The following is a 19827-nucleotide window of genomic DNA, read 5'->3' as shown; positions in this document are numbered from 1 at the left end:
AGAGAGGGATGGGATGGGGACGGAGGTGGGAGGGGGGGTTCAGGTTGGGGAACACATGTACACCCACGGTGGATTCAAGCCAATGTATGGCAAAACCAATACAATGTTGTAAAGTAAAATAAATTAATTAAATAATTAAAAAAATTTTTTTTCCCCAGTGAAGGGAGCACTCAGTCCCAGGCTGCTAATTAAGAAACTGGCTTACCAGACAGGCAATCCTGATTCAATCTGCCTATGAGTGCATTTAAAAAGGCAGAGGTCCATTTATTTCTTCTTATTGTGGTTGATTAAGACACATACCCTTAGTCTTTCTAGTTTCAATTTCACCATGTTATTTCTAACTATAGCAGTCTGGCAATTCCCCTTCCCCTTTGGACCTTGTGTTACGTCAGGACCCATGGAGAGTTACCCCACACACCCTAACTGGTTCCATTTTCTCTATACTGTTCTACACCCTTTACCTGCTGGTTTCTAGTCTGGTCTCCAGCATTTCTATTTCCTTAGCTGTGAAGAAGGGAGACAGTTTGCCTCCTACCTTCAAATAGGCTGACAGTTTAAATAATCCCAGAAGTGAAATGGTTTTAACCCATGTAAAACATAGAAGAGGATAGAGGGAGGTAGCACAGGAGAAGAAAGATGAGAGGCCTACTGCTTCTAATGTGCTTAGGTTGAGCACAGACTATGTATTTTTAAAATTTTACTTATTCCCCCCCCCCCACTTTATTGTTATTTATTTGGTTACTTCAGGTCTTAGATGCCGCACATTGCATCATGCAGGATCTTTTCTTACAGAGCATGGACTTTCTAGTCGTGGCCCTGTGGGCTTAGTTGCTCCCAGGCATGTGGGATTTGTTATCTGACCAGGGATGGAACCCAAATCCCCTGCAATGCAAGGAAGATTCTTAACCACTGGACCATCAGGAATGTCCTCTATGTAATTCCTAAGCCTTATATGTATGTGAGCTCCCAGGTGTGTAATCACAGGTTATGTAAACTAGTATTTACAGAAATCACCATAGACTCAGAAATCTGATCACACTTACAGTGTGTGGACACACTTATAGTAGGTAACATCTGCTGAACAATGCCTGTGTTCTAAGCACTTGGCTAAGCCTTTTCCATATGTGAATGAATCCTTGGTCTCACACTATCTGGATATAGGTGTTGTTATCTCCTTCAGAAACTAAGAGAGGCAAGAGAGAGAGAGAGACTCACGTAACTTGAAATTCCGTAGCTCTCCAGCATTACTGCCACTTTCCAAGCAAATATATTCCCCATTTATTTGTGTATGGTTATACAGGTACAAGCAGATTTAGCTCCATCCCTTCGGGGCTATTCTTCACTCTATGAGGAATTCATCATGATATGATTCATAAGCTGCTCTGGTGTATTTGGGATCAATTTATAAAGGTTGATTTCTGCACAATGTTTCAAAAACATGTTTACAGATTACTGAAATTCATATCGCTTACCACATGTTGGGCACTCTACTATGTGACACACACGGAAACAATGCAAATCACTCCTCCAAGGAGTTCTAATTCTTCTTTAGTAGGAAACTCAATTATTCATTCACTCATTCAATCAGTATTATTGAGTGCCTTAAGGCATTCCAAATACTGCTGCTACTGCTAAGTCACTTCAGTCGTGTCCGACTCTGTGCGACCCCATCCCTGGGATTCTCCAGGCAAGAACACTGGAGTGGGTTGCCATTTCCTTCTCCAATGCATAAAAGTGAAAAGTGAAAGTGAAGTCGCTCAGTCATGTCTGACTCTTCTCGACCCCGTGGACTGCAGCCTACCAGGCTCCTCCATCCATGGAATTTTCCAGGCAAGAGTACTGGAGTGGGGTGCCATTGCCTTCTCCGTTCCAAATACTACTAAACTCAAATCAACTTAGAATTACATCACTTGGTAGAATAAGGCGCACATATAAATACCTTTATCTTATGTGGTCTTCAGTATTGTGTTTGTATCTCTAGAGTCAGGCCACTGGGCTTAAATATCTAGCAAGGCCACTTGAAGGCTGTGTGATCTCGAACTGCTTATAAACTCCTCCAGGCCTCTCTAAAAAATGAGGATGCGTGCTTAGTCGCTTCAGTTGTGTCGGACTCTATGCGGCCCTATGGGCTGTTCATGGGATTCTTCAGGCAAGAATACTGAAGTGGGTTGCTATGCACTCCTCCAGGGGATCTTCCCAACCCAGGGATCGAACCCACATGTCTTATGTCTACCTGCATTGTCAGGCAGGTTCTTTACCACTAATGCCACCTGGGAAGTCCCCCTTCCCAAAGGGGGAAAAAAAAAAAAAGGAGGATAGTATTTCTCTCATAAGGTTTCTGCAAGGACTAAAAGTGGACATATGCACAGTACTCAGAGCAGAGCCTGGCCCATCACAAGCACTGTGTTGGCTGTAGTCATGATTTGTGTGATTCGGATTTAACAAGTATTGAAACAGTCGCCAATTTGTGACCATAACTCAACAAAGGACAGTAAGTGTTCTTAAGTCTCTGTTGACTAGAACTTCCTTGAAGCTTTATTGTATTTCTCCCACTTGATCCCTGTTGACAGGCCTTGAGCAGCCTCAGATGCTTCTTCTATCATATTTCCTCATTTTCAATCCAAAGTCAAGTCAGTTAGCATCCTTTGCTGCCTCCTACTTGTTTTTCTTGGGGAGTAGGGGAAGCTGACATTTTTTGCTTCCTAGATCCTCAGAGTGATCCTTATTGTCATTGGTACAGCTTTTAGCAATTTTATCTTAATTTTTTTAATTATTTTCTTATTAACAGAGTAATAGGTACTCAACATAAAAACAATTCAAGCATACACAAACTTGTAACAGAAAGCAACGACCCTAATAATCTCACATCCAGAGATAACCACTGTTAACTGCTTGTTATATATGCTTCCAGATTTTCCCTAAGCATACATTTAATAACATGTACATTTTTGACAAAATATGCTTATAAATGGTATCATACTATTCATATTGTTCTGACACTTGCTTTTTTCATGTATATATTTTGGACATTCTTTCATTTTAGTACAAATAGGTCTCTAATTTTTATAGAACAGGTTAAAATTGCTTAACCAGTCCCCTACTGGGATTTTGTTATTAAACTTACGCACCCTTCTATGTTTCCTGTCATAAACAATACTGCAATAAATATACCTATACATACAGCTTTCTACATGCTTGTAAATGCTTCTGCAGTACATGATTTTTGCATACATATGGCCAAAGCAGAAATTCTTAGAGGTGAAACTGCCTGGTCAAAAAAATCCCTCACATATTAATTTCATCCAAAATTGCTAAATTGTCCTCCAAATGGATTTACCCAATTAACACTCACATTTATGAGAACATGTGCCTGTTTCTCTACATTCGTTTTTTGAGTACTACTTTTTTCCTTTCTCAATTGATCCCATTCTTGAAATCAGTTCTCTCAAGTCTAAAATCAAACTTTAAAACTCAGGGGAAAATCAGAACATGGAACAGAGTTTTTACAAACAGCAAAACATTCCAAATTAATCATAGTAGTGAGGTGTTTTCCATCAAAATATCACACCACTAGACATTAACAGTTTTAAAACAGCACCAATCTCCCAGATCAGCGAATCTGGTACTGTAATTAGATCACGGGACACACAGCTCCTGCCTACACACCTCCTTCTTGGCTCGGTGTGTGGACAGGAGAGGCTGCTGGCACAAAGGACAGAACAAGGGAAGTGAGCGAGCAAGAGGTGAGAAGGGCTCAAAATCTAGTGTCATCTTGTAAGTAGTCTAGGACTGTCTCTTGAGTGTGTGCTGGAGCTCTGTTCATACTCGGCCTTAGGGCTGCTCTTCTTTACTTCCAGGGTCAGGGGAACAAGTGCTCACTCTCTGAGGGTCAGTTCTACTCCCTTGTCTCTGAAGTCTTTCCTGAAACCCTAAAAACGAATCTCTACTTTCTCACTGTATCTGAACTCACACCTTCCTGAGTACCTGTAACATTCTTGCAGCATGCTTATGAAGAACGTTTAGATGCTTAGGAAATGTTGATTGAACATCCACTGACATGGAGATATCTTGGTAGAAGAGATGAGATTTCCCACTTTTCATGAGGCTCAGCCGGTGAAGAATCTGCCTGCAATGTGGGAGACACAGGTGTGATCCCTGGGTCAGGAAGATCCCCTGGAGAAGGAAATGGCAATCCACTCCAGTATTCTTGCCTGTAGAAGCCCATAGACAGAGCCTGGTGGGCTACAGTTCGGTGTGTTGCACAGAGTCAAACACGACTGAGCACATAGACTCATGTTCTTGGAAATCGGTAGATTCAGATAAAAGGAGATATTGTAACACTGGGCTGGAACCATCTGCCATGTTAAAAACCAACACCTCCAAACATCCCTTGTGACGTTATTTCTTGACTCCTGCTTCTCCCCACCCATGAAAAAAGACTTCAAATATACTTTGATCTTACAACAAAAACAAGAGGGAAAACTATCAAGTTGGGGAAACACGATTTAGTGGAGGACAAACTTTCCTGTGACATTTTTGGCAAAAAAGAATGGGGTGAGGGGAGTCGGGGAGAGCAGACTCAGATAAAAACAATAAGTGACTCTCTCTTGCATCTTCAATAGCAGAGACAGAACAAATTAGGCAGGGAAGCTATTCGCGCCAAGATAAAGTTGTGTGTGCCCTATATCCCAGGTAAGGACAGTTGGAAGCCGCTGAAATGACTTTTCGGCGAATTTCCCCCTACCATTTCATGGCATACCCCAGCCCCACACCCGTCTTACTATCAGAGGTCCAGCTGACAGGATAGCCCCAGGAAGGGTGAAGGTGCCTGAGATGGACTCTCGCCCGTCTGGCGACATTGGGCGCGGGCATCGTGCCCGGCCCAGGTGGGCATTTCACTGATGAGCAGCTGGGGGGACGGCGGGCTCCGGCGGCCGCCCCCACCCCGCCGGGTGCACCTGCGCGCGGCGCCGCCGCCTCCCGCCGCCAGTGCCCGACCCCGGGCCACCGAACTCGCCACCCCTCCCTCCGGTCAGCCAGCCCGGCGGCGGAAGCGCCCCGACCCCCGGCACCGGAGAGCCGCGGGGGAAGAGAGCTCGCCATCACATGGAGGCCCGGGCCCGCCCCCATTGGCTGCGGCAGAGCCAGTGGCGGCGCTCGCCGGCTGCGGTTGGTCCCGAAGCTGCAGCGCCTGCACGGGCCCGGAGTCCATGTTACGCTTTGTCTAATTCCCCCCGTTACAGAGTCATGTGCTGCTGCTCCCGTCGCCGCCGCTGCCGCCGCCCGTGGTGCCCCGGCTCCTCCGCCGCGCTTCGAGGTGGCAGCCGCGGGCGGGGCCGCGGGAGCAGGGTGCAGGGCGCCGCGCGCCTCCGCCGCCCCGGCGCGTCCGGGAGCAGCAGTAGCCGCACGCCGCAGGTGATGCCGCCACCTCCCGCCTCCGCCTAAGCCGGGGCTAGGCGGCCAAAGCTGCCCGGGCTGCCCCCCAAGGTTGGTGCGCGCCTCTCCCGGGCAGGGGCCGGGGACTGTGCCGGTGGAGCCGCGCCGCAGCCGACACGCGCCACCCCGGCGCCGGCGACCTGCCCCGCGGCGCCGCGGCCCGAGCGGAGGCTGTGGCTGGGACCTCGCGGGCTGGGGGACGCGGGCGGCCAGCGGGCCGGGCCGAGCGCTAGCCTCGGTCCCCGAAGATCGTTCCGCTTTCGGCAATCTGAGCGGCGGGCGCCGGAGCCGCGGAGTGGGCCCCGTGGGAGGACCGTGCCGGCCTGCGACCGCCTCTCTCCGGCTCCCCGCCACGCGCGCTCCCTTCTCTCGCCTCCCTCCGCCCCATCGGAAGGGCGGGGAGACCCGGTTACGGCTCCGCTGATTCTTCCCGGAGGTGGGTGTTTGGTGTCTGGCCTCGCTGGCCCGCTGCCCAGAAGGTGAGCCCTTCAACTTCTCCAGAAACGCCTCCCCTCCCGCCTCCTTCCCGCGCGGGGTGGGCTGGGCTGGGAAGTGAGGGCGCGCCCCGCCCCCAGCGCGAGGGGGAGGGAGCCGGGGGCCCGCAGGTGCACCCAGCCCGCCGCGGGCCATCTCCGGGTTGGGTACCGGTATAATCCGCTTCTAGCTTGTTTGGAAGCGTGGGCACTTGGGAGCCGGACTTCTGCGCGAATCCCTTCCAGGGGCTTGGAAAGGAGGAGGATTGGGGGTGGCTGCTCAGAGAATCACACCTCCGCTGCCTGGAGGGTTCCTAGGGGCCTTCCTGTTTCTCTCCCCCCTTTATTTGGGGGTATCCCTCACGGATAAAGGGATGAGTTTTTTTAGTTTCTTAAAAAGCCAGCTGCAGTAAAGAAGAGCTGCCTCAGGTCGAGGGGAGGAGAGGTAGGTCCCTGCTGGAGAGGTGGGGTGTGCGGCCCCACTTGGATACGCAGTTGGGGTGTCTGTGTCAGAAGGTGGGGAGGTGGGGTTTCAGGAAAGAAGAAGTGCAGAGGTGAGAGGTTGGAGTGCTCAGGAGCTGAGCAGAAGGAGGGTGAATAGGTGCTGGGGAGCCCTAGCCGACCATGCGGCCCAACTTGAGCCCCTTGGACTCATATATCCCTTCTGTTTCGCAGATTTCCTCCTTTCCTTCTCCTTGACTTAGAAAAAAAAATTTCTTGTTGGGCAAAGAAAGCTTTGAGGACATATTTTGAAAGAGATTCAGGAGTAAAGAGAAAGCTGACTTCTGGAAACTTTCTTTAGCAGCTTTGCTAATAAAATTCTAGTCAGGCTGCGTTTATTGAGCACCTATTATGTGTTCTGTGCTGGAGGTTGGAAGAGTCTGGGCAGCCAGGGAATTCCCGTCTGCAGTTCTGGGGAGGGCTGTTTACCTCGTAAACAACCAAAGGGCGCTTCCAAGTGCCAAGAATGACTGTGATTCAGATCTTCCCCTCCTGGGTTCTGGGGCCTCTTCATGGTACAGACCTGTGGGAAGAACTCTGCACCATACCCAATAAATGGGGTCTTCAGGCAGCATTTATTTTTACAGCTCGTTAATACTGACCAGACACCTCCCATCAGCTAGCGCAGGGTGAGAATCCTCTCTTTTTTGTCTTCTACACCCACTGACTAAAACGCTGTTAGAATACAAGAACAAGATAGGAAAGATCTGGAGATACACATCAGGTAGAATAAGGTGCCGACAAAGTATTTGGTCTCTGTCGGCTGGTAAGGGAGCAGCCCATGAAATGATTAGGTAATCATGGAGCTGGGAAAAAAAGCAATCCAAAATCTTGAATTGGCATGGTTTATTTATATATCTGAACATTTTATCTTAGATTTGTCTCATTTTTATTGAGGGCGTCTGAGTGTGTACTTTGTTGATTAAAACCTAACACATTAGAAAGTTGGAGAGGAAGCTGTCCTTACATGACCCAGTCCCCCATTCTCTTAATGATCCTGTGGAGTGGTGTATGATGCAACAGTGAAAGTATTGAGCCATATTCCTATCTTTTTCTTTCAGCCAAGGTTTATAGAATTTTAAAAACTTGGTCAAAACTTGGCCTTCTCCCCCTAGTTTTTACATTGTTCAGAACTTTTTTTGATTTTTAAAAAGTTTGCTGTGTCTTTGATGTCCCAATAGTTAAATTATTTTGATAGCTGTATTTTGGAAGTCAGACTTGATTCAGTCTCAGTACTGTAGGTATTAAATTGGTACTAACTGTGAAAACATGAAAGTTTTGTCAAACCCGTGTGCTCCTGATCACATATGTTTTTGAAATGGCAGTCGGTAAGGGATTTCATGTATTTTCATGTATCATTGGAGCTGATATTGACATTCTGAAAAGTCCAGCCAATATTTATTGAGTACCAGCAGGAAGCAGAGAACCTGAGTGGGTGTTGGGGTGCCTTAGTCAAGGAGAGGATTCTTGTACTAATAGAAAGCAAGTAAGACGGTCCATGTGAGACCACCACCAGAAGCAAGGGATTGCATTTGTCTAGAAGGCCAAGGAATACGGAGATGGAAAGGATGTTTGGAGCCAGCTGGGAGTGTTTGTGTCTTGTGGAAGACGGAGGGCACATGTGTTAGGGGAAGCTTTGAGGCGTGTCATGGGTCAAAAATAGGTTTGCCTGGCTGGAACAGAGAAGATGTCTGATGAAGGGAGGTAGAGGGGATATAGTTAGTGGAAGACTTGAACCACAAGTCAGTGGTGTTAATTATTTGCTTCAAGAAGTGTGGTTTTCGACAGGGGGTTACTTTGCCTCCCAGCAGACATTTGGGATATCCGGACACAGTTGTATTTTTGCTTGTCCTAGCTAGGAGGCAAGCATTACTGACACCTAGTGATCAGAGACCCTGAATCTTGCTAAACATCCTGCAGTGTGCAGAATGTTCTCCACTACAAAGAATGATCCCATCCAAAATGTCAGTAGTGCCAAAGTTGAGAAACTCTGCCTTGATAGGGAAGGTAGAAGCCACTGTGAAGTGAAGTTATATCTCAGAACAGGCCTCGGAGGAGGTGGTTTTGAAAGGTGAGGAAGAACCGTGAGTTGGAAAGCCAATCGAGGGGACTTCTGCTACACTCAGACCTGAACGGATTAGGATCTGAGCAACTTCTAATCAGAGAAAAAGGCATTTTTGAGAGATCCTGGCAGATGGGGAAGTCTCAGAGTTAGACTGGATATTTTAGAGAAGTCTTGGTCTAACTTCTTTAGTAAACTCTTATATTTGTGAGGCAGCATCTGTTTAAACACCCCCAGATACAGGGACCTCTCTACTTACAAAGACATGCCATCATGCCTTTGGACTGTGTGTATGATCATTAGCTGATGACTGCTTCCCTGAAACTTTGTTCTGTTGATTCTATTCCTCTGGAATGACCCACCTCCTCAGATAGTCCTGCGAAGGCGCAAAGACAGAATAATGTTTCCTTCTTTCCACTCCAGCCGATTAAATTTTCTCAAAGCAAAATAGTCCTAATTCTTTTCACAGTTCTACATGGGACATGGTTTCTGCCTCCTGAGTTTGTCAGCATCTTTTATGGAGAGTTATGGTGACTGAAATTGAATATGTTAATGGAGACCTGACCTGGTCCACAAAGAGTACAGTAGGACAGCTGTTTCCTCAGACCAAGGCACAAACATCTATCTACTTTTTGCAGCTTAAGCTTACAAAACAGCCCAGCACAGACTCATGTTTAGGGTCTGGACAGTCAGAACTCCCAGGTATTTGTCATATTAGCTGTTGCATCCTGTGTTCATTGTGCAAGTGTGCGTGTGTGTGTGTGTGTGTGTGTGAGAGAGAGAGAGAGAAGCTGAGTGGGTGTTTTTTGTTTTGTTTTTGTCCCTGTTCAGTACTGTCCTATTTATTTTGGTCCAGTCTTCCAGTCTTTTGAGATTTTAAAATCTTAATTCTGCTTTCTAATCATATGAGAGAGGAGTGGAGGATGACTTTGCCAAAAGCTTTGTAGTCACTTAATATTAATACTTCATGAAACCCAGTACTTTTGTTTGGCGCTGCTTGTCCTATTTGAAAGCTGGGAGTTCTGGGTGATGGAGGGGAATTCCAGGGGTTGATGAACCCCAAGCTTAGGGCATCTGAGAAATTTGTGTTTGTGGCCAAGCTACGGGGAGTTCAGTTCTTGCTAATGTTTGCACCTGAAGTGCCCTTTTGATATTATTTGAGTCTGTTGTAAGCTTCTGAAAACCATACTCCATCCTCTGGGGTCTTTGTAATTCTATTTAGACATCTGGAAGAGAATTGCTAATGTTCTGTGCAAATCTGAAGCTTGCCAAATCAGAGTTGCTTTTGAAATTTGTGAAGAGGTAAATAGGGGAATAACTGGTATTGGCAAAAACCATGTATGAGGTCTGTTCCCACCCTAGCTAAGTTTTTTCTTTCTTCTTTTTTCGCTAGAATGCCTGAAATACTTAATTAGTGACAGATTTACTTTTGGGGAAGGAGAGAGAGGTGGGGTCTTAGAGACAGGCCTTCCTCCTAGAACGGAGCTTTAGTATGTCATTGGTGTGGTGTCACACTTACCAGATTTCACATATCTTCAACGAGAAGACATTAGGAAACAACCATCCTTGGATGTCTTTTGAAGCGGATAGGACAGAAATCCTTGGTAACTTAATGCCAGGTTATCCAAATGTTCTAGATCTGTCCAGCACACTAGATTTAAGTAAATTACTTGGTTCAGGTGGTCACCATCCAGTAGTGTTGAGAGTGCTAGAACAAAATTGCAGATCTCGTAGCCAACACGTGTAACCTCCTTTGTTAGGAATGTCCATTGTGCCCAGTCCACTGCAGGTGTGTTGCCTGTCCGGATGGTACAGTCTGCTTGCTCTCACTTCAGTGCGTGGCCAACATGGGAAACCTGTCTGTATTCTCTGGAGATGAAAATATTCCTGTAAGAACTGGTGTTTTGTGAATTTAAGAGATTTCGTGCATGGGGACATATTTGAAAATCCTTAGAAATTGTCCTTTTACACTTTCAAAGTCTGTATCAGAGTTGAAGTCACCTTGGAATTAAGTGTGCAGTGTATCAGTTTTGAGTAGAAGCAGAGAATTTTTAATAGATGGGAATGATCAGTGCTTGTATTTGGTAGAAGAGGAAATTGAGGCCTAGGGAGGTGATGTGGTTAGTGGCAGCTTACACACATAGTCATAGAGCAGGCATTAGAATCTACCTGCATGAAAGACCACAGATACAGGCTAAAGATGAAGATTACTCTGCTTGAAGGTGAGTAAACACTAGGGTCCCTTAGGACTTATTTACATAATTGTTCAAAAAGAAGGAATACACAGTGGAATTTCTAGGTTTACAGATGATAGTGCACTCTTCTGAATTATGAAATAGCTAACCAACGGGGATTTATTCCAGGGAAACTGCACCAGGATATGTTAGTCATCAGAAGATTTGCAGGTGTGTTTCTTTGTGGGCAAATATGAGGTCAGGTATTAAGGGGGGAATTACAGAGTTGTCATAAGATGGTTTTTGGTGGGAAAATCCAGGAAAGGGCTTCAAAAATATTTTTACAGTGTTTTCCCAACTTGTTGCAGATTAAAAAGGACAGGAAGTGCTAAGCTTCATCAGAAAGATTTTGGCCACAAAACAGAAAACATAGTCATAATTGAGTTTCTACTGTGCTTTGTTCAAAGCATGGGCACCTGACTTTAGGTGAGACACCAGAGCTGCAATGACCAATGTAATGTACCTAGAGAGGGTAGACAGTCCTGCCAGAATGTAAGCTCCATGAGGACAGAGCCTTGCCCATCTGTTTTTCTGATAAAAATAAGAGTTTCTAGTATCTGGAAAGAAGACAGCCAGGAGGAGATGATTCTGATGCCCATGAAACCACTAGGATAGGGACAGAGGAAACTTGGATTGTTCCCCCTATTCCCACGTACTATTTCAGCCGCCAGCTTCCTTGTCTGCCTGTTCCCGTGCCCTGTCAGTGTGGCGAAGGCAGAGATGTATCTGTCTTCTATGCCACTGATTTCCTGGTGCCCCCCCCAACGCCCCCCTGCCACAGCAGGCCCTGCGTTGATATTTGACACCTGAAGGAGTACATGAAGAGGTGCATTCCTTAAAGCCTTATAAAACATAAATTCAGGAAATAATGTAAATAGTTTTGCTTAGCCCTGGCTGGCATCAGAATCAGTCTGGGAAATGTTTTAAAGTTACATGAGCCCAGACCTTTCCCTGCATCTTTTGGGTCAGAGTCTCTGGGAGTGAAGTTTCGTTTGGATAACCTGGCATTAAGTTACCTAGGATTTCTGTCCTATCTGCTTCAAAAGACATCTACGAATGGTAATTTCTTAATGTCTTCTCGTTGAAGATATGTGAAATCTGCTAAGTGTGATACTACACCAATGACATACTCCAAATCACTCCAAAGTGATTCTGGTGTGTAGTCAAGACTGAGAGCCACCGTCTTGCATAGTTGTACAGAAAGGGTGGGTATTGACACCTTAGAGAAGTTTTGAAACATTAGTGGCTGACAACTCACACTTGGTAGTTAAGATAAACAAGGAGCTTTAAGGATACATTTGTGTCCTTGGAAGATGATGACCAAGACAGCAGATGGTCCACTGTGTGGCCCTTGGTGCTCCATGAGATGCTGCTTCCTGGACTGGATGGCGTGAGGGGACCATCCTGTGGTCCATTGTGAATGCACAGTGACAGTTACACCAGCCTGTGGAAAAGAATAAAGAGAATGCAGCAGGCTTTTCAGTTTTAATTTTAGTGCTAAGTTTATTCAATTGAAAGGATTTTAAAAAAATCTTGGTTGGGATATCTTGCTTACTTTGATAGGTTATGAAAGACTGGTGATGGTTTGTCTTTGGTATGATTTCTTCTAAAATCTGGCAATTTTATGACAGTCTTCTTTTGAAATTTTACTAGTCTGTGATATCAAAAGTCTGGGAATTACTGCCTTCCTGAGATGTTTGAGATGTCCGTTTCCTCTTCTTGACACCTGCTGTTGGGAAAAGAGCACACATATTGATGTTCAATTCTATCGTAAACACTTCTTTTCTTAAAAAGCTTTTTTTACTTTCCTTCTCTGCTTGCTGGTATTAGTTAGGAACTTTGCCAGAGAAGACTTCACTTCCACAGCAACCCATAAATCTCATTGCTAAATCTCACCATCAACAGATCACCAAGACTGCAGTGAAGTCTACAGAGCAGGCAGGAGGAGGAAGTGTAAGACGGCCCTTCCGTCAAGGGTGTCAGCCTCCAGGAAGCTGCCTCTGCCGAGCTCGCTCAACGGAGACCAGACAGATTCATGCCCTTCACATTGGGCGTGAAACACCATCAGTCACATTCTCTTTAAAGGTTGTTCCCAATCCAGTTCTAAGAAATGTTTGAATATTCAAATTCTTTCGAAAATGACCCCCATGATTCTTGCAATGATACCCTACTTCATAAGCTTTTAAGATCAGTTTATTATCATCTGTAACTAGTTTTTTAAACTTAGGTCAAGAAGTAATTGGACAGTTTATGGAATACTTATAGGTAATAACAACCATCATTTATTAGGCATTTACTGATAATTCCAAACCCGTGCCCTGGAATTTACATATATTCTCATTTGATCTGCAAAACAGTCCTGAGTGGAAGATGGACTTATTTCCACTTTAGAGATGACATAACTGAGGCCTGAGAGGTTATGTGATCTTCCAAAAAAAAAAAAAAATCACAAGGAAGTGGTGGAAGTGGAATTTGAAACTAGTCTTTATTTCAAAGCTCATTCTCTTATGTACGGCATTCCTCTCATTTCTCTTAGGTTTGTTTTTCTTCATTTTATAATACTATTAATGTTTCTGTTTAAAAAGTGAATCTGATTTTGAGTCGTAAAGAGACCTCACAGCTCGTCTGGTTCCTGCTCCTTGTTTACGAACCATATCTGAAGAATGGGCTCACAGCTGAGAAGAGGGGAGCTGGGGGCCCCCTGCTCTGCAGGCCAGAGCTCTCATCAGCGCAGTGTTTTAGAAATACCAGCCTGTCGGTAAAATGGCTTGAATGCAAGTTGATCCTGGAATTGAGAGAGTAATTTAAAATCACTTGTTTTGGTGCTTTCTCTAGCCCTGTTCTCTTTTATCATCAATACTGGTAATAGAATGCCACTTGTAGTAGCACACACTAAGTAAGTGCCCTCCTCCTAATTAGATCTGACTCTACAACACTACTGTGCATAAACATAAAAGGACGTAGCTACTGTTTGGAAGGTGTTTTATGCAAATGTTTGCTGAATAAATGCTATCACAAGTATATGCAATTAAAGACAATCATACCCATATCCTCTGAGTTAATAATGAATCAATAAATATCCATATATTTATGTGATATATAGTCTGTTTCATTTATAGATTTTTTTATGTTCAAGTATAGTCATTTCAGTGGAGTGAATTCACTCTGAGTTTCTACTTTAACGGTTTTATTTTTCATATTAATATTTAGCCAATAATAAATTACAAATTGTAAAATGGTCTGCAGTGTTACACAGCTTACCCAGTGAATCCTCTTCCTACATGCACACACCACACATACAGTCTTTCTTTTTAACTTAGTGCTTTACAAATATTTCTTTACTATGGGACATTTTCCTTTTTACTTAGTTGTAAGTTCTTTTCCTTGTGAATTGTACCTGGAAAATTCTGTACCAAGGAGAAACTTTCTGATTACCCCTGTAAGTTCTGCACTAACCAGAGAGAGAGTTGGAGCTGGATATTAGCCATGGTCTCAGGCATATACCAAACACTGCCTGAAGTGGGCCTCACGTGAGGTGGCTTACGGCACCTGGTACTCACCTCAGGGTAGACTGATGGGGGTGGGGGAGTGGGGGGCAGGCCTGGACTGAACCAGAAAATGCAGGTCCTGTCAAGGGGGTCCTGTTCAGCCAGTCTGCTCAGCAGCCAACTGTTGCCATATGGGAATGTGGGCCAGTCTCGACAGATCTTCGCTGTAAGCCAGAAATCTGGATTACTTAAAAATCTCCTGATTTTGAGAGATTGGCTAAGCTCAACATTTGAAAAAGAACTTCCTGCAGACCAAATAAAATAGCTTTGTGGGTTGGATAGAGCCTGTGATCTTAGGCCTTAGAGATAGATAGCTCTTTAGTGGCCAGGTAAATGGAAGCAGAGCATTCAACAAAAAGCATAATAGACTTTTAGAACATTGAAACAAATGAAAACGTGATGTCATTGTTTTGTGTAACCCCCCCGCCCCCCCTACATACACACAGAAAACAACAAAGCAAACCAAAATCCCCATACTTGTCAATGTAATAATTTCTGCTCTTTAAATCTGATTTATTATATCCAGAGTAGATGTATTTGACAGGGTTTTCCTTCCTAGGAGTAATGATTGAGGGAGAAATACGTGGAATATGGGAGCGAAGCAGGTAGAAGATACGGCTGTGGGAGGCAAGTGGGCCCAGAAATATACAACACAGGGTACGAGCCGCTGGAGGTAAAGAAAGATCATCTATCCCGGAAGCGAAGAGGAAGATTTCTTTATATCTTAGAACTGATTAGGGGGGTAATAGGAGAGAAACCAAAAAAAGGAGTCCTTACTGAGAAGGGAAAATTGTGATCTGATGCACATTTAGAGGTAGTGCAGAACCTCTGTGGGTGGGCGGAGGGCTATTGTCTTGCCATCCCTAGTATGCTCGTCAATGTGTGGCTTCTGTGGAAGGAGAACTGGAGTGTAAGAGAAAGGATAATATAGAGTGAGCAAAGGGAGGGCGGCAGAGCAGCTGGCATCATAAAGTAAACCAGGAAAGCTGAAAATGTTTCGTTGTACAAACCAAGACTCCTCCCCGCCCTTCCAGAGCACAGCATTGTATCGAGGGGGCATGCACGATGGCCTCCAGCTCCCGGTGGCTCTGGACACCAGCTTGCATTGCTCTGGGGCGTTGGACTGCTTGGCACTGCTCGACGCTGCCCCCGCGACCCTTCCGTGTGAGGTTAGTGGCAGTGGGGGCCACGTCTGCTCCACCAGGCACGCTGCTTGAAGGCCAGTGCGGGCTGAGTTTTAGCCTCTCTTCCTCGCCAGGTGCCCCTGGTTAGGACACCACCCCAGCCCAGTGTTGTGACCCTTCCTTCTAGTGCTGCTGTCTTTAGTTTTATCTGCTCTTTTGGGGAAAAATCCTTTCACTGTTTAACCTGTTGTACTACGCCGTCTCTGAAAGAGAAGAGAGGTGATTTTTTAGCAGAGCTCTGTGTCAGCTGAGTCTAGACTTTTAGCCTGAGAGGGGATTTTTAAAAACCATTTTTTCTCTTAATGATCCCAGGGATAGCCCATTGTTCTGGAATTCCAACATTTTATGGGGAAGGTATCTTTTGATTCATCAGGTTTTATCCCAGTCCTTAGGATTGTCATCCTAACATGATCTGTACCATGTCTTTCTCAACCGGTATAACTTTAAATTTTTAACTCTTCAGTTGCTTTCAGATATAAGGTGAATTAAAAAATTTTCCCCTGCATTAGTTAGCTTAATGCTATAAGTTTCTTGTTTTTTTTCTCAGTCTGGAAGCCTGTTTGTAGTATTGAGAAATGGGTGCAGATTTACTTGCACTGTTGCTGAGAAGAAGGAAAATTCTTCACATTCCACTGTTTGTTCTTCCAGGGACTCTAGTCCACAGATGGAAATCCTGGAGGATCCTGTCAGGAAGTGAAACTTGTGAATAAATCTTTGTGCTGTTTGGGGACATTATGGATTAACAACTTATCTAAGAAATCTTCTTTAACCTTCTAAAACACACTTAAAAAAAAGAACACAATCATGGAGACTAATCTGTTCTGGGAATAATAATAGGAAGCACTTGCTTTGTACTTACACGTGCCTGGCACTGTTGGAGCACTTTATGTGTTTTTAGCTCACGTACTGCTCACAACAGCCCATTTTGTAGCAGAGGACGGCAAGGCCCAGTTCCCCATCTGGCTGCGCTTCCCCATCTCTGGCAGCAGCCAAGGGACTCAAGACCTCAGAGCTGGAGGTGGCAGAGCTGTGATTGGAACGCAGGCATTCATGGTCTGAGGACTGCATATCAGCCTCTTGTATTCTTCTCATGGGCTTCCCTGGTAGCTCAGCTGGTAAAGAATCTGCCTGCAATTCAGGAGACCCCGGTTCGATCCCTGGGTTGGGAAGATCCGCTGGAGAAGGGATAGGCTACCCACTCCAGTATTCTTGGGCTTCCCTGGTGGCTCAGATGGTAAAGAATCCTCCTGCAATTTGGAGACATGGGTTCAATCCCTGAGTTGGGAAGATCCCCTGGAGAAGGGAAAGGCTACCCACCCCAGTACTCTTCTCTCATCAAGGATCACAAATAGGCCTTGGAATCTTCTTTTGCTTTCCCCCTCACTTCACCTTTATCAAGATCAGGGTTTGATTTAAAAAAAAAAAAAAAAAGGAGAAAAAAATTATACTCCTTCCCTAACACTTCATCCCCAAACCAAATGAGCAAATAGCATCGTCAGGGGACATTTTCCATCTTGGCACAGAAACTAAATGGTCTTCCTAGAGCAGTGTCCTGAGACACCGGATTGATCCCTCTAAGGGCTGTAGGTGGGGCCTCCTTGCTGTGACAGTCCTCACTCTGCACCAGAATTGTTTTTAAGAGGACAGAAACTACCTTACCTTTACAGCTTAGGGATTTGGTGAGCTTCTGAGAATGTTTTAAAAATTGTTTTTCACACTTCATAAAGGACAGTGGGAAGGGACAAGCCTTTGGAGCTTAGAGGACTTGAGTATTGGTCCTGTCACTCTTCTGTACTGACTTTGGACTTCTCGAGACTTGGGTTTCATCCCCTGTAATTGGTGGAGAGGTTGATAACAGCAACAGGATTGATTGTGTGGGATAAGCTGCATACTACATGTGATGATATTTTACTGACAACAGTGGCCATGTGTGTTGGGCATTTGGGAGCCAGTGTGTTCTTTGGAAGTCTCGGAGTCTCTCTCATGGGTGGGTGGTGATGAGCTGGATGCCTGGGAGTTATTGGGAAGGTTGGCGTTGGTCTGAGCTTCTCTCCTTTCCCGTTCCCTCCTTACCTGTGTTACAGAATGACGATAATGTGGGTGTCGACTCAGTTTCTGGCCCAAACTCCTTTTCCTTGGTTTTCCCCCCTCCTACTTTGGGCTCGCCTCCAGTTTGCTACAAAGTGTTGTTTGTTGTGAGGGTGAAGCAGGCATTTCTCTGGGCAGCGACACTGTGGCTGCAGGCAGTTACTGTAGTTCAAAGCAGAAAGCCAAGCCGGAGTAGGAGGGACAGACAGGGCTTGTTCGTTAGAATTTTGTACATTGATTTTTGAAAAGGAAAGAAAGGGGATTAAGAGATGACTTCTCAATAGAAATATTATGAAATGCCCTTCATAACAGAACAAAATTGGGCAAGGAGAAAGGGCTTTAAGAAATTTTAAGAAATCACTGTCTATCACTTTGAAAGCCAATGCTTTTTATTTATTTATTTTTGAGTGGGAGCGCATGGTTTTGGAGCTCTTACTTCTGTGACGTGTCTGAGATGTATTCTCGTAGGGAGGGAAACAAAAGTTGATAGAGAACACTGACAGCTATCATCTTGGTACATTTTATGTGGTCTGCATTGGGCTGAACACATTTTCTGTTTTACGCTCAAATCAGTCATAAAGGTAGGGCTCCTTCTTTGTGGGTCCCATTTCAAAGATCATAAGAGTGAGGCTCACAGTGTTTAAATAACCTCCCGAGGGTTACAGTGCTTGTGAGTAACTGAGAAAGGACACTTTGAACCTGTCTGACTCTCATCCATGGTATGAGAAGTGGGGGAGACCGGTCCACAGCAGTTCAGTGTCATTCAATGAGCACGCAGTATATGCTGTCATTTCTGCATGAGCTCATTTTTTGGACATTTGCTCAGAGGAGCGGGAGACTGATTTTAGCTGGAAAGATCAGAAAAGTTTTCACAGAGAAAAATAACTTGAGCAGCCCGGACTTGAACGATGAGAAAGATGCTGACTGGTGGGGAAAGGGTGGGTGAGCTGAGGGAACGTTGGGGCAGTCAGTGCCAAAGACATAAAAGAAGCGTGTTGTGTGATGTGTTTGGGGAATGGTGCAGTGACAGAGTGAGGGATGGGGGAGCCAAGGAGGGCAGAGAAGTAGTTTGGGACACATCACAGAGAGCCTCGAGTGTCCTGCTAAGGAATTTGGACTTCATTCCGTTGCCTTTGAAGGTTATTCCATTAAAGGTTCTTGAGAAAGGAAATCATTTATTCTAGTCTCTGTCATGACTGGTTCTAGTGGCAGAGTCTAGAAGGGAGTAGAATGTCTGCAGCAAAAGTTCCCCAACCAGACTGCAACATAGGGTCGCCTGCGAGTTTCTTAAATGTACAGATAATGGGAACACCACATGCTACTGGCAATCCCCCCTGCCCTAGACATAGTATTTAAAAGCCTGCAGGTGATTCTGAGTGCAGTCAGATAAGGGACCTCTAACCTTTAGCTATTCAGAGGCCAATTGGGAGTTTGTCATCATATCATCATACGTCATCAATCTGATTTTTAAACCTTAGGAGGGGGCCAGCAATCAAACCTTGGGGAAGATCTATTTAGGTTTCATCATTTGCTTGTTATTCTGTATATACATTAAATAATCTCAGACTATCATCATTTTCACATAAATTTCCCACCCATATCGAGAATGCACTATGGCTTTAATCTTTATGCCTTTGTGTTAAGTCCCCTACCCCATCCCACCCCACCCCTTTTTTTAATTTTGAAGGAAGTGGATCATGCAGCATTTCCTTGGTGACTGTCCCTTCATCGACAGTCTCTCATGAGCTGTGGCGTCCACTGTGTGGGGCATGGTTTCTACAGAGCTAATAGTTCAGTTCTTCACTCTCTCAGGAGTTGAATGAAATGATGCTCACTTGTGCATTTCCTGGGACCTAGCATGAATTGGGCCTTTTTTTTTCCCCCTAAATGTCTTGGACCTCTCCTACTTCCGTTTCTTGAGTTCTAAATCTACCGGGAAGGCAGACAGTTCTACCAAGGGAAAAGCAATGTCTCAACATTGAAAAAAATTAGAAATGATAATTTATGCTTAAAAAAATAATGTTAGTCCAAGTTTTTTGCTCTCTTCCCTCTTCCTTCTCTGCTGTTCTTTATCCTGCCGTGTGTTTGCAAACCATTCTCATGACCTTCTGCCGGAGCGGCATATTTGTAGCAGGGCCAGATTATACATACACTACTGACTTTTTCATCTGACCTCTGAATTCAGCCTCTGAGCCCCTTCATTTCTTTGAGTTTTGCTAACAAAGTCTTCTTGTTGAAAGGAATATCATTTCCCATGGAACTTTACTGATGGTCCGTGCAATAATAGGATCATGCTTTTTG

At 45.0% G+C, this 19827-nt stretch overlaps 2 protein-coding genes across 3 annotated transcripts in view; one reads left to right on the top strand and one right to left on the bottom strand.

Annotated features, from left to right (window-relative positions):
• Positions 1-2271: 2271 nt before the first annotated feature.
• On the bottom strand, positions 2272-6066 carry LOC122676765 (translation initiation factor IF-2-like). Its single transcript, XM_043876349.1, has 2 exons — positions 4782-6066; positions 2272-4126 (listed from the first exon to the last, which is right to left on the bottom strand). The coding sequence occupies exons 1-2, from the start codon at positions 6064-6066 to the stop codon at positions 4107-4109; spliced, it is 1305 nt and encodes a 434-aa protein (XP_043732284.1). The 3' UTR covers positions 2272-4106.
• The window catches only part of LRRC8D (leucine rich repeat containing 8 VRAC subunit D), a 129334-nt gene continuing 114887 nt past the window's right edge, over positions 5381-19827 (top strand). Inside the window, exon 1 of one of the 2 annotated variants that reach the window (XM_043876920.1) lies at positions 5381-5487. The gene's annotated coding sequence lies outside the window, so the exon portion shown is untranslated. Of the gene's footprint in view, positions 5488-5797; positions 5916-19827 lie in introns of those variants that run through there. The other variant, XM_043876919.1, reaches the window with a different exon arrangement.

This window comes from Cervus elaphus, chromosome 20 (genome assembly GCF_910594005.1).
Source record: "Cervus elaphus chromosome 20, mCerEla1.1, whole genome shotgun sequence".
In the NCBI taxonomy this organism is placed as follows: domain Eukaryota; kingdom Metazoa; phylum Chordata; class Mammalia; order Artiodactyla; family Cervidae; genus Cervus; species Cervus elaphus.
This window is presented reverse-complemented; position numbering and strand designations above follow the sequence as displayed.

What these genes read in the sequence shown, in the direction of transcription:
- LOC122676765 (XM_043876349.1), bottom strand. Translation starts at nt 6,066, where the DNA reads ATGGCCCGCGGCGGGCTGGGTGCACCTGCGGGCCCCCGGCTCCCTCCC. An exon ending in TGTCAGCTGGACCTCTGATA is followed by an intron (nt 4,127 to 4,781) that starts GTAAGACGGGTG and finishes CCCACATTGCAG; the next exon opens with GCAGATTCTTCACCGGCTGA.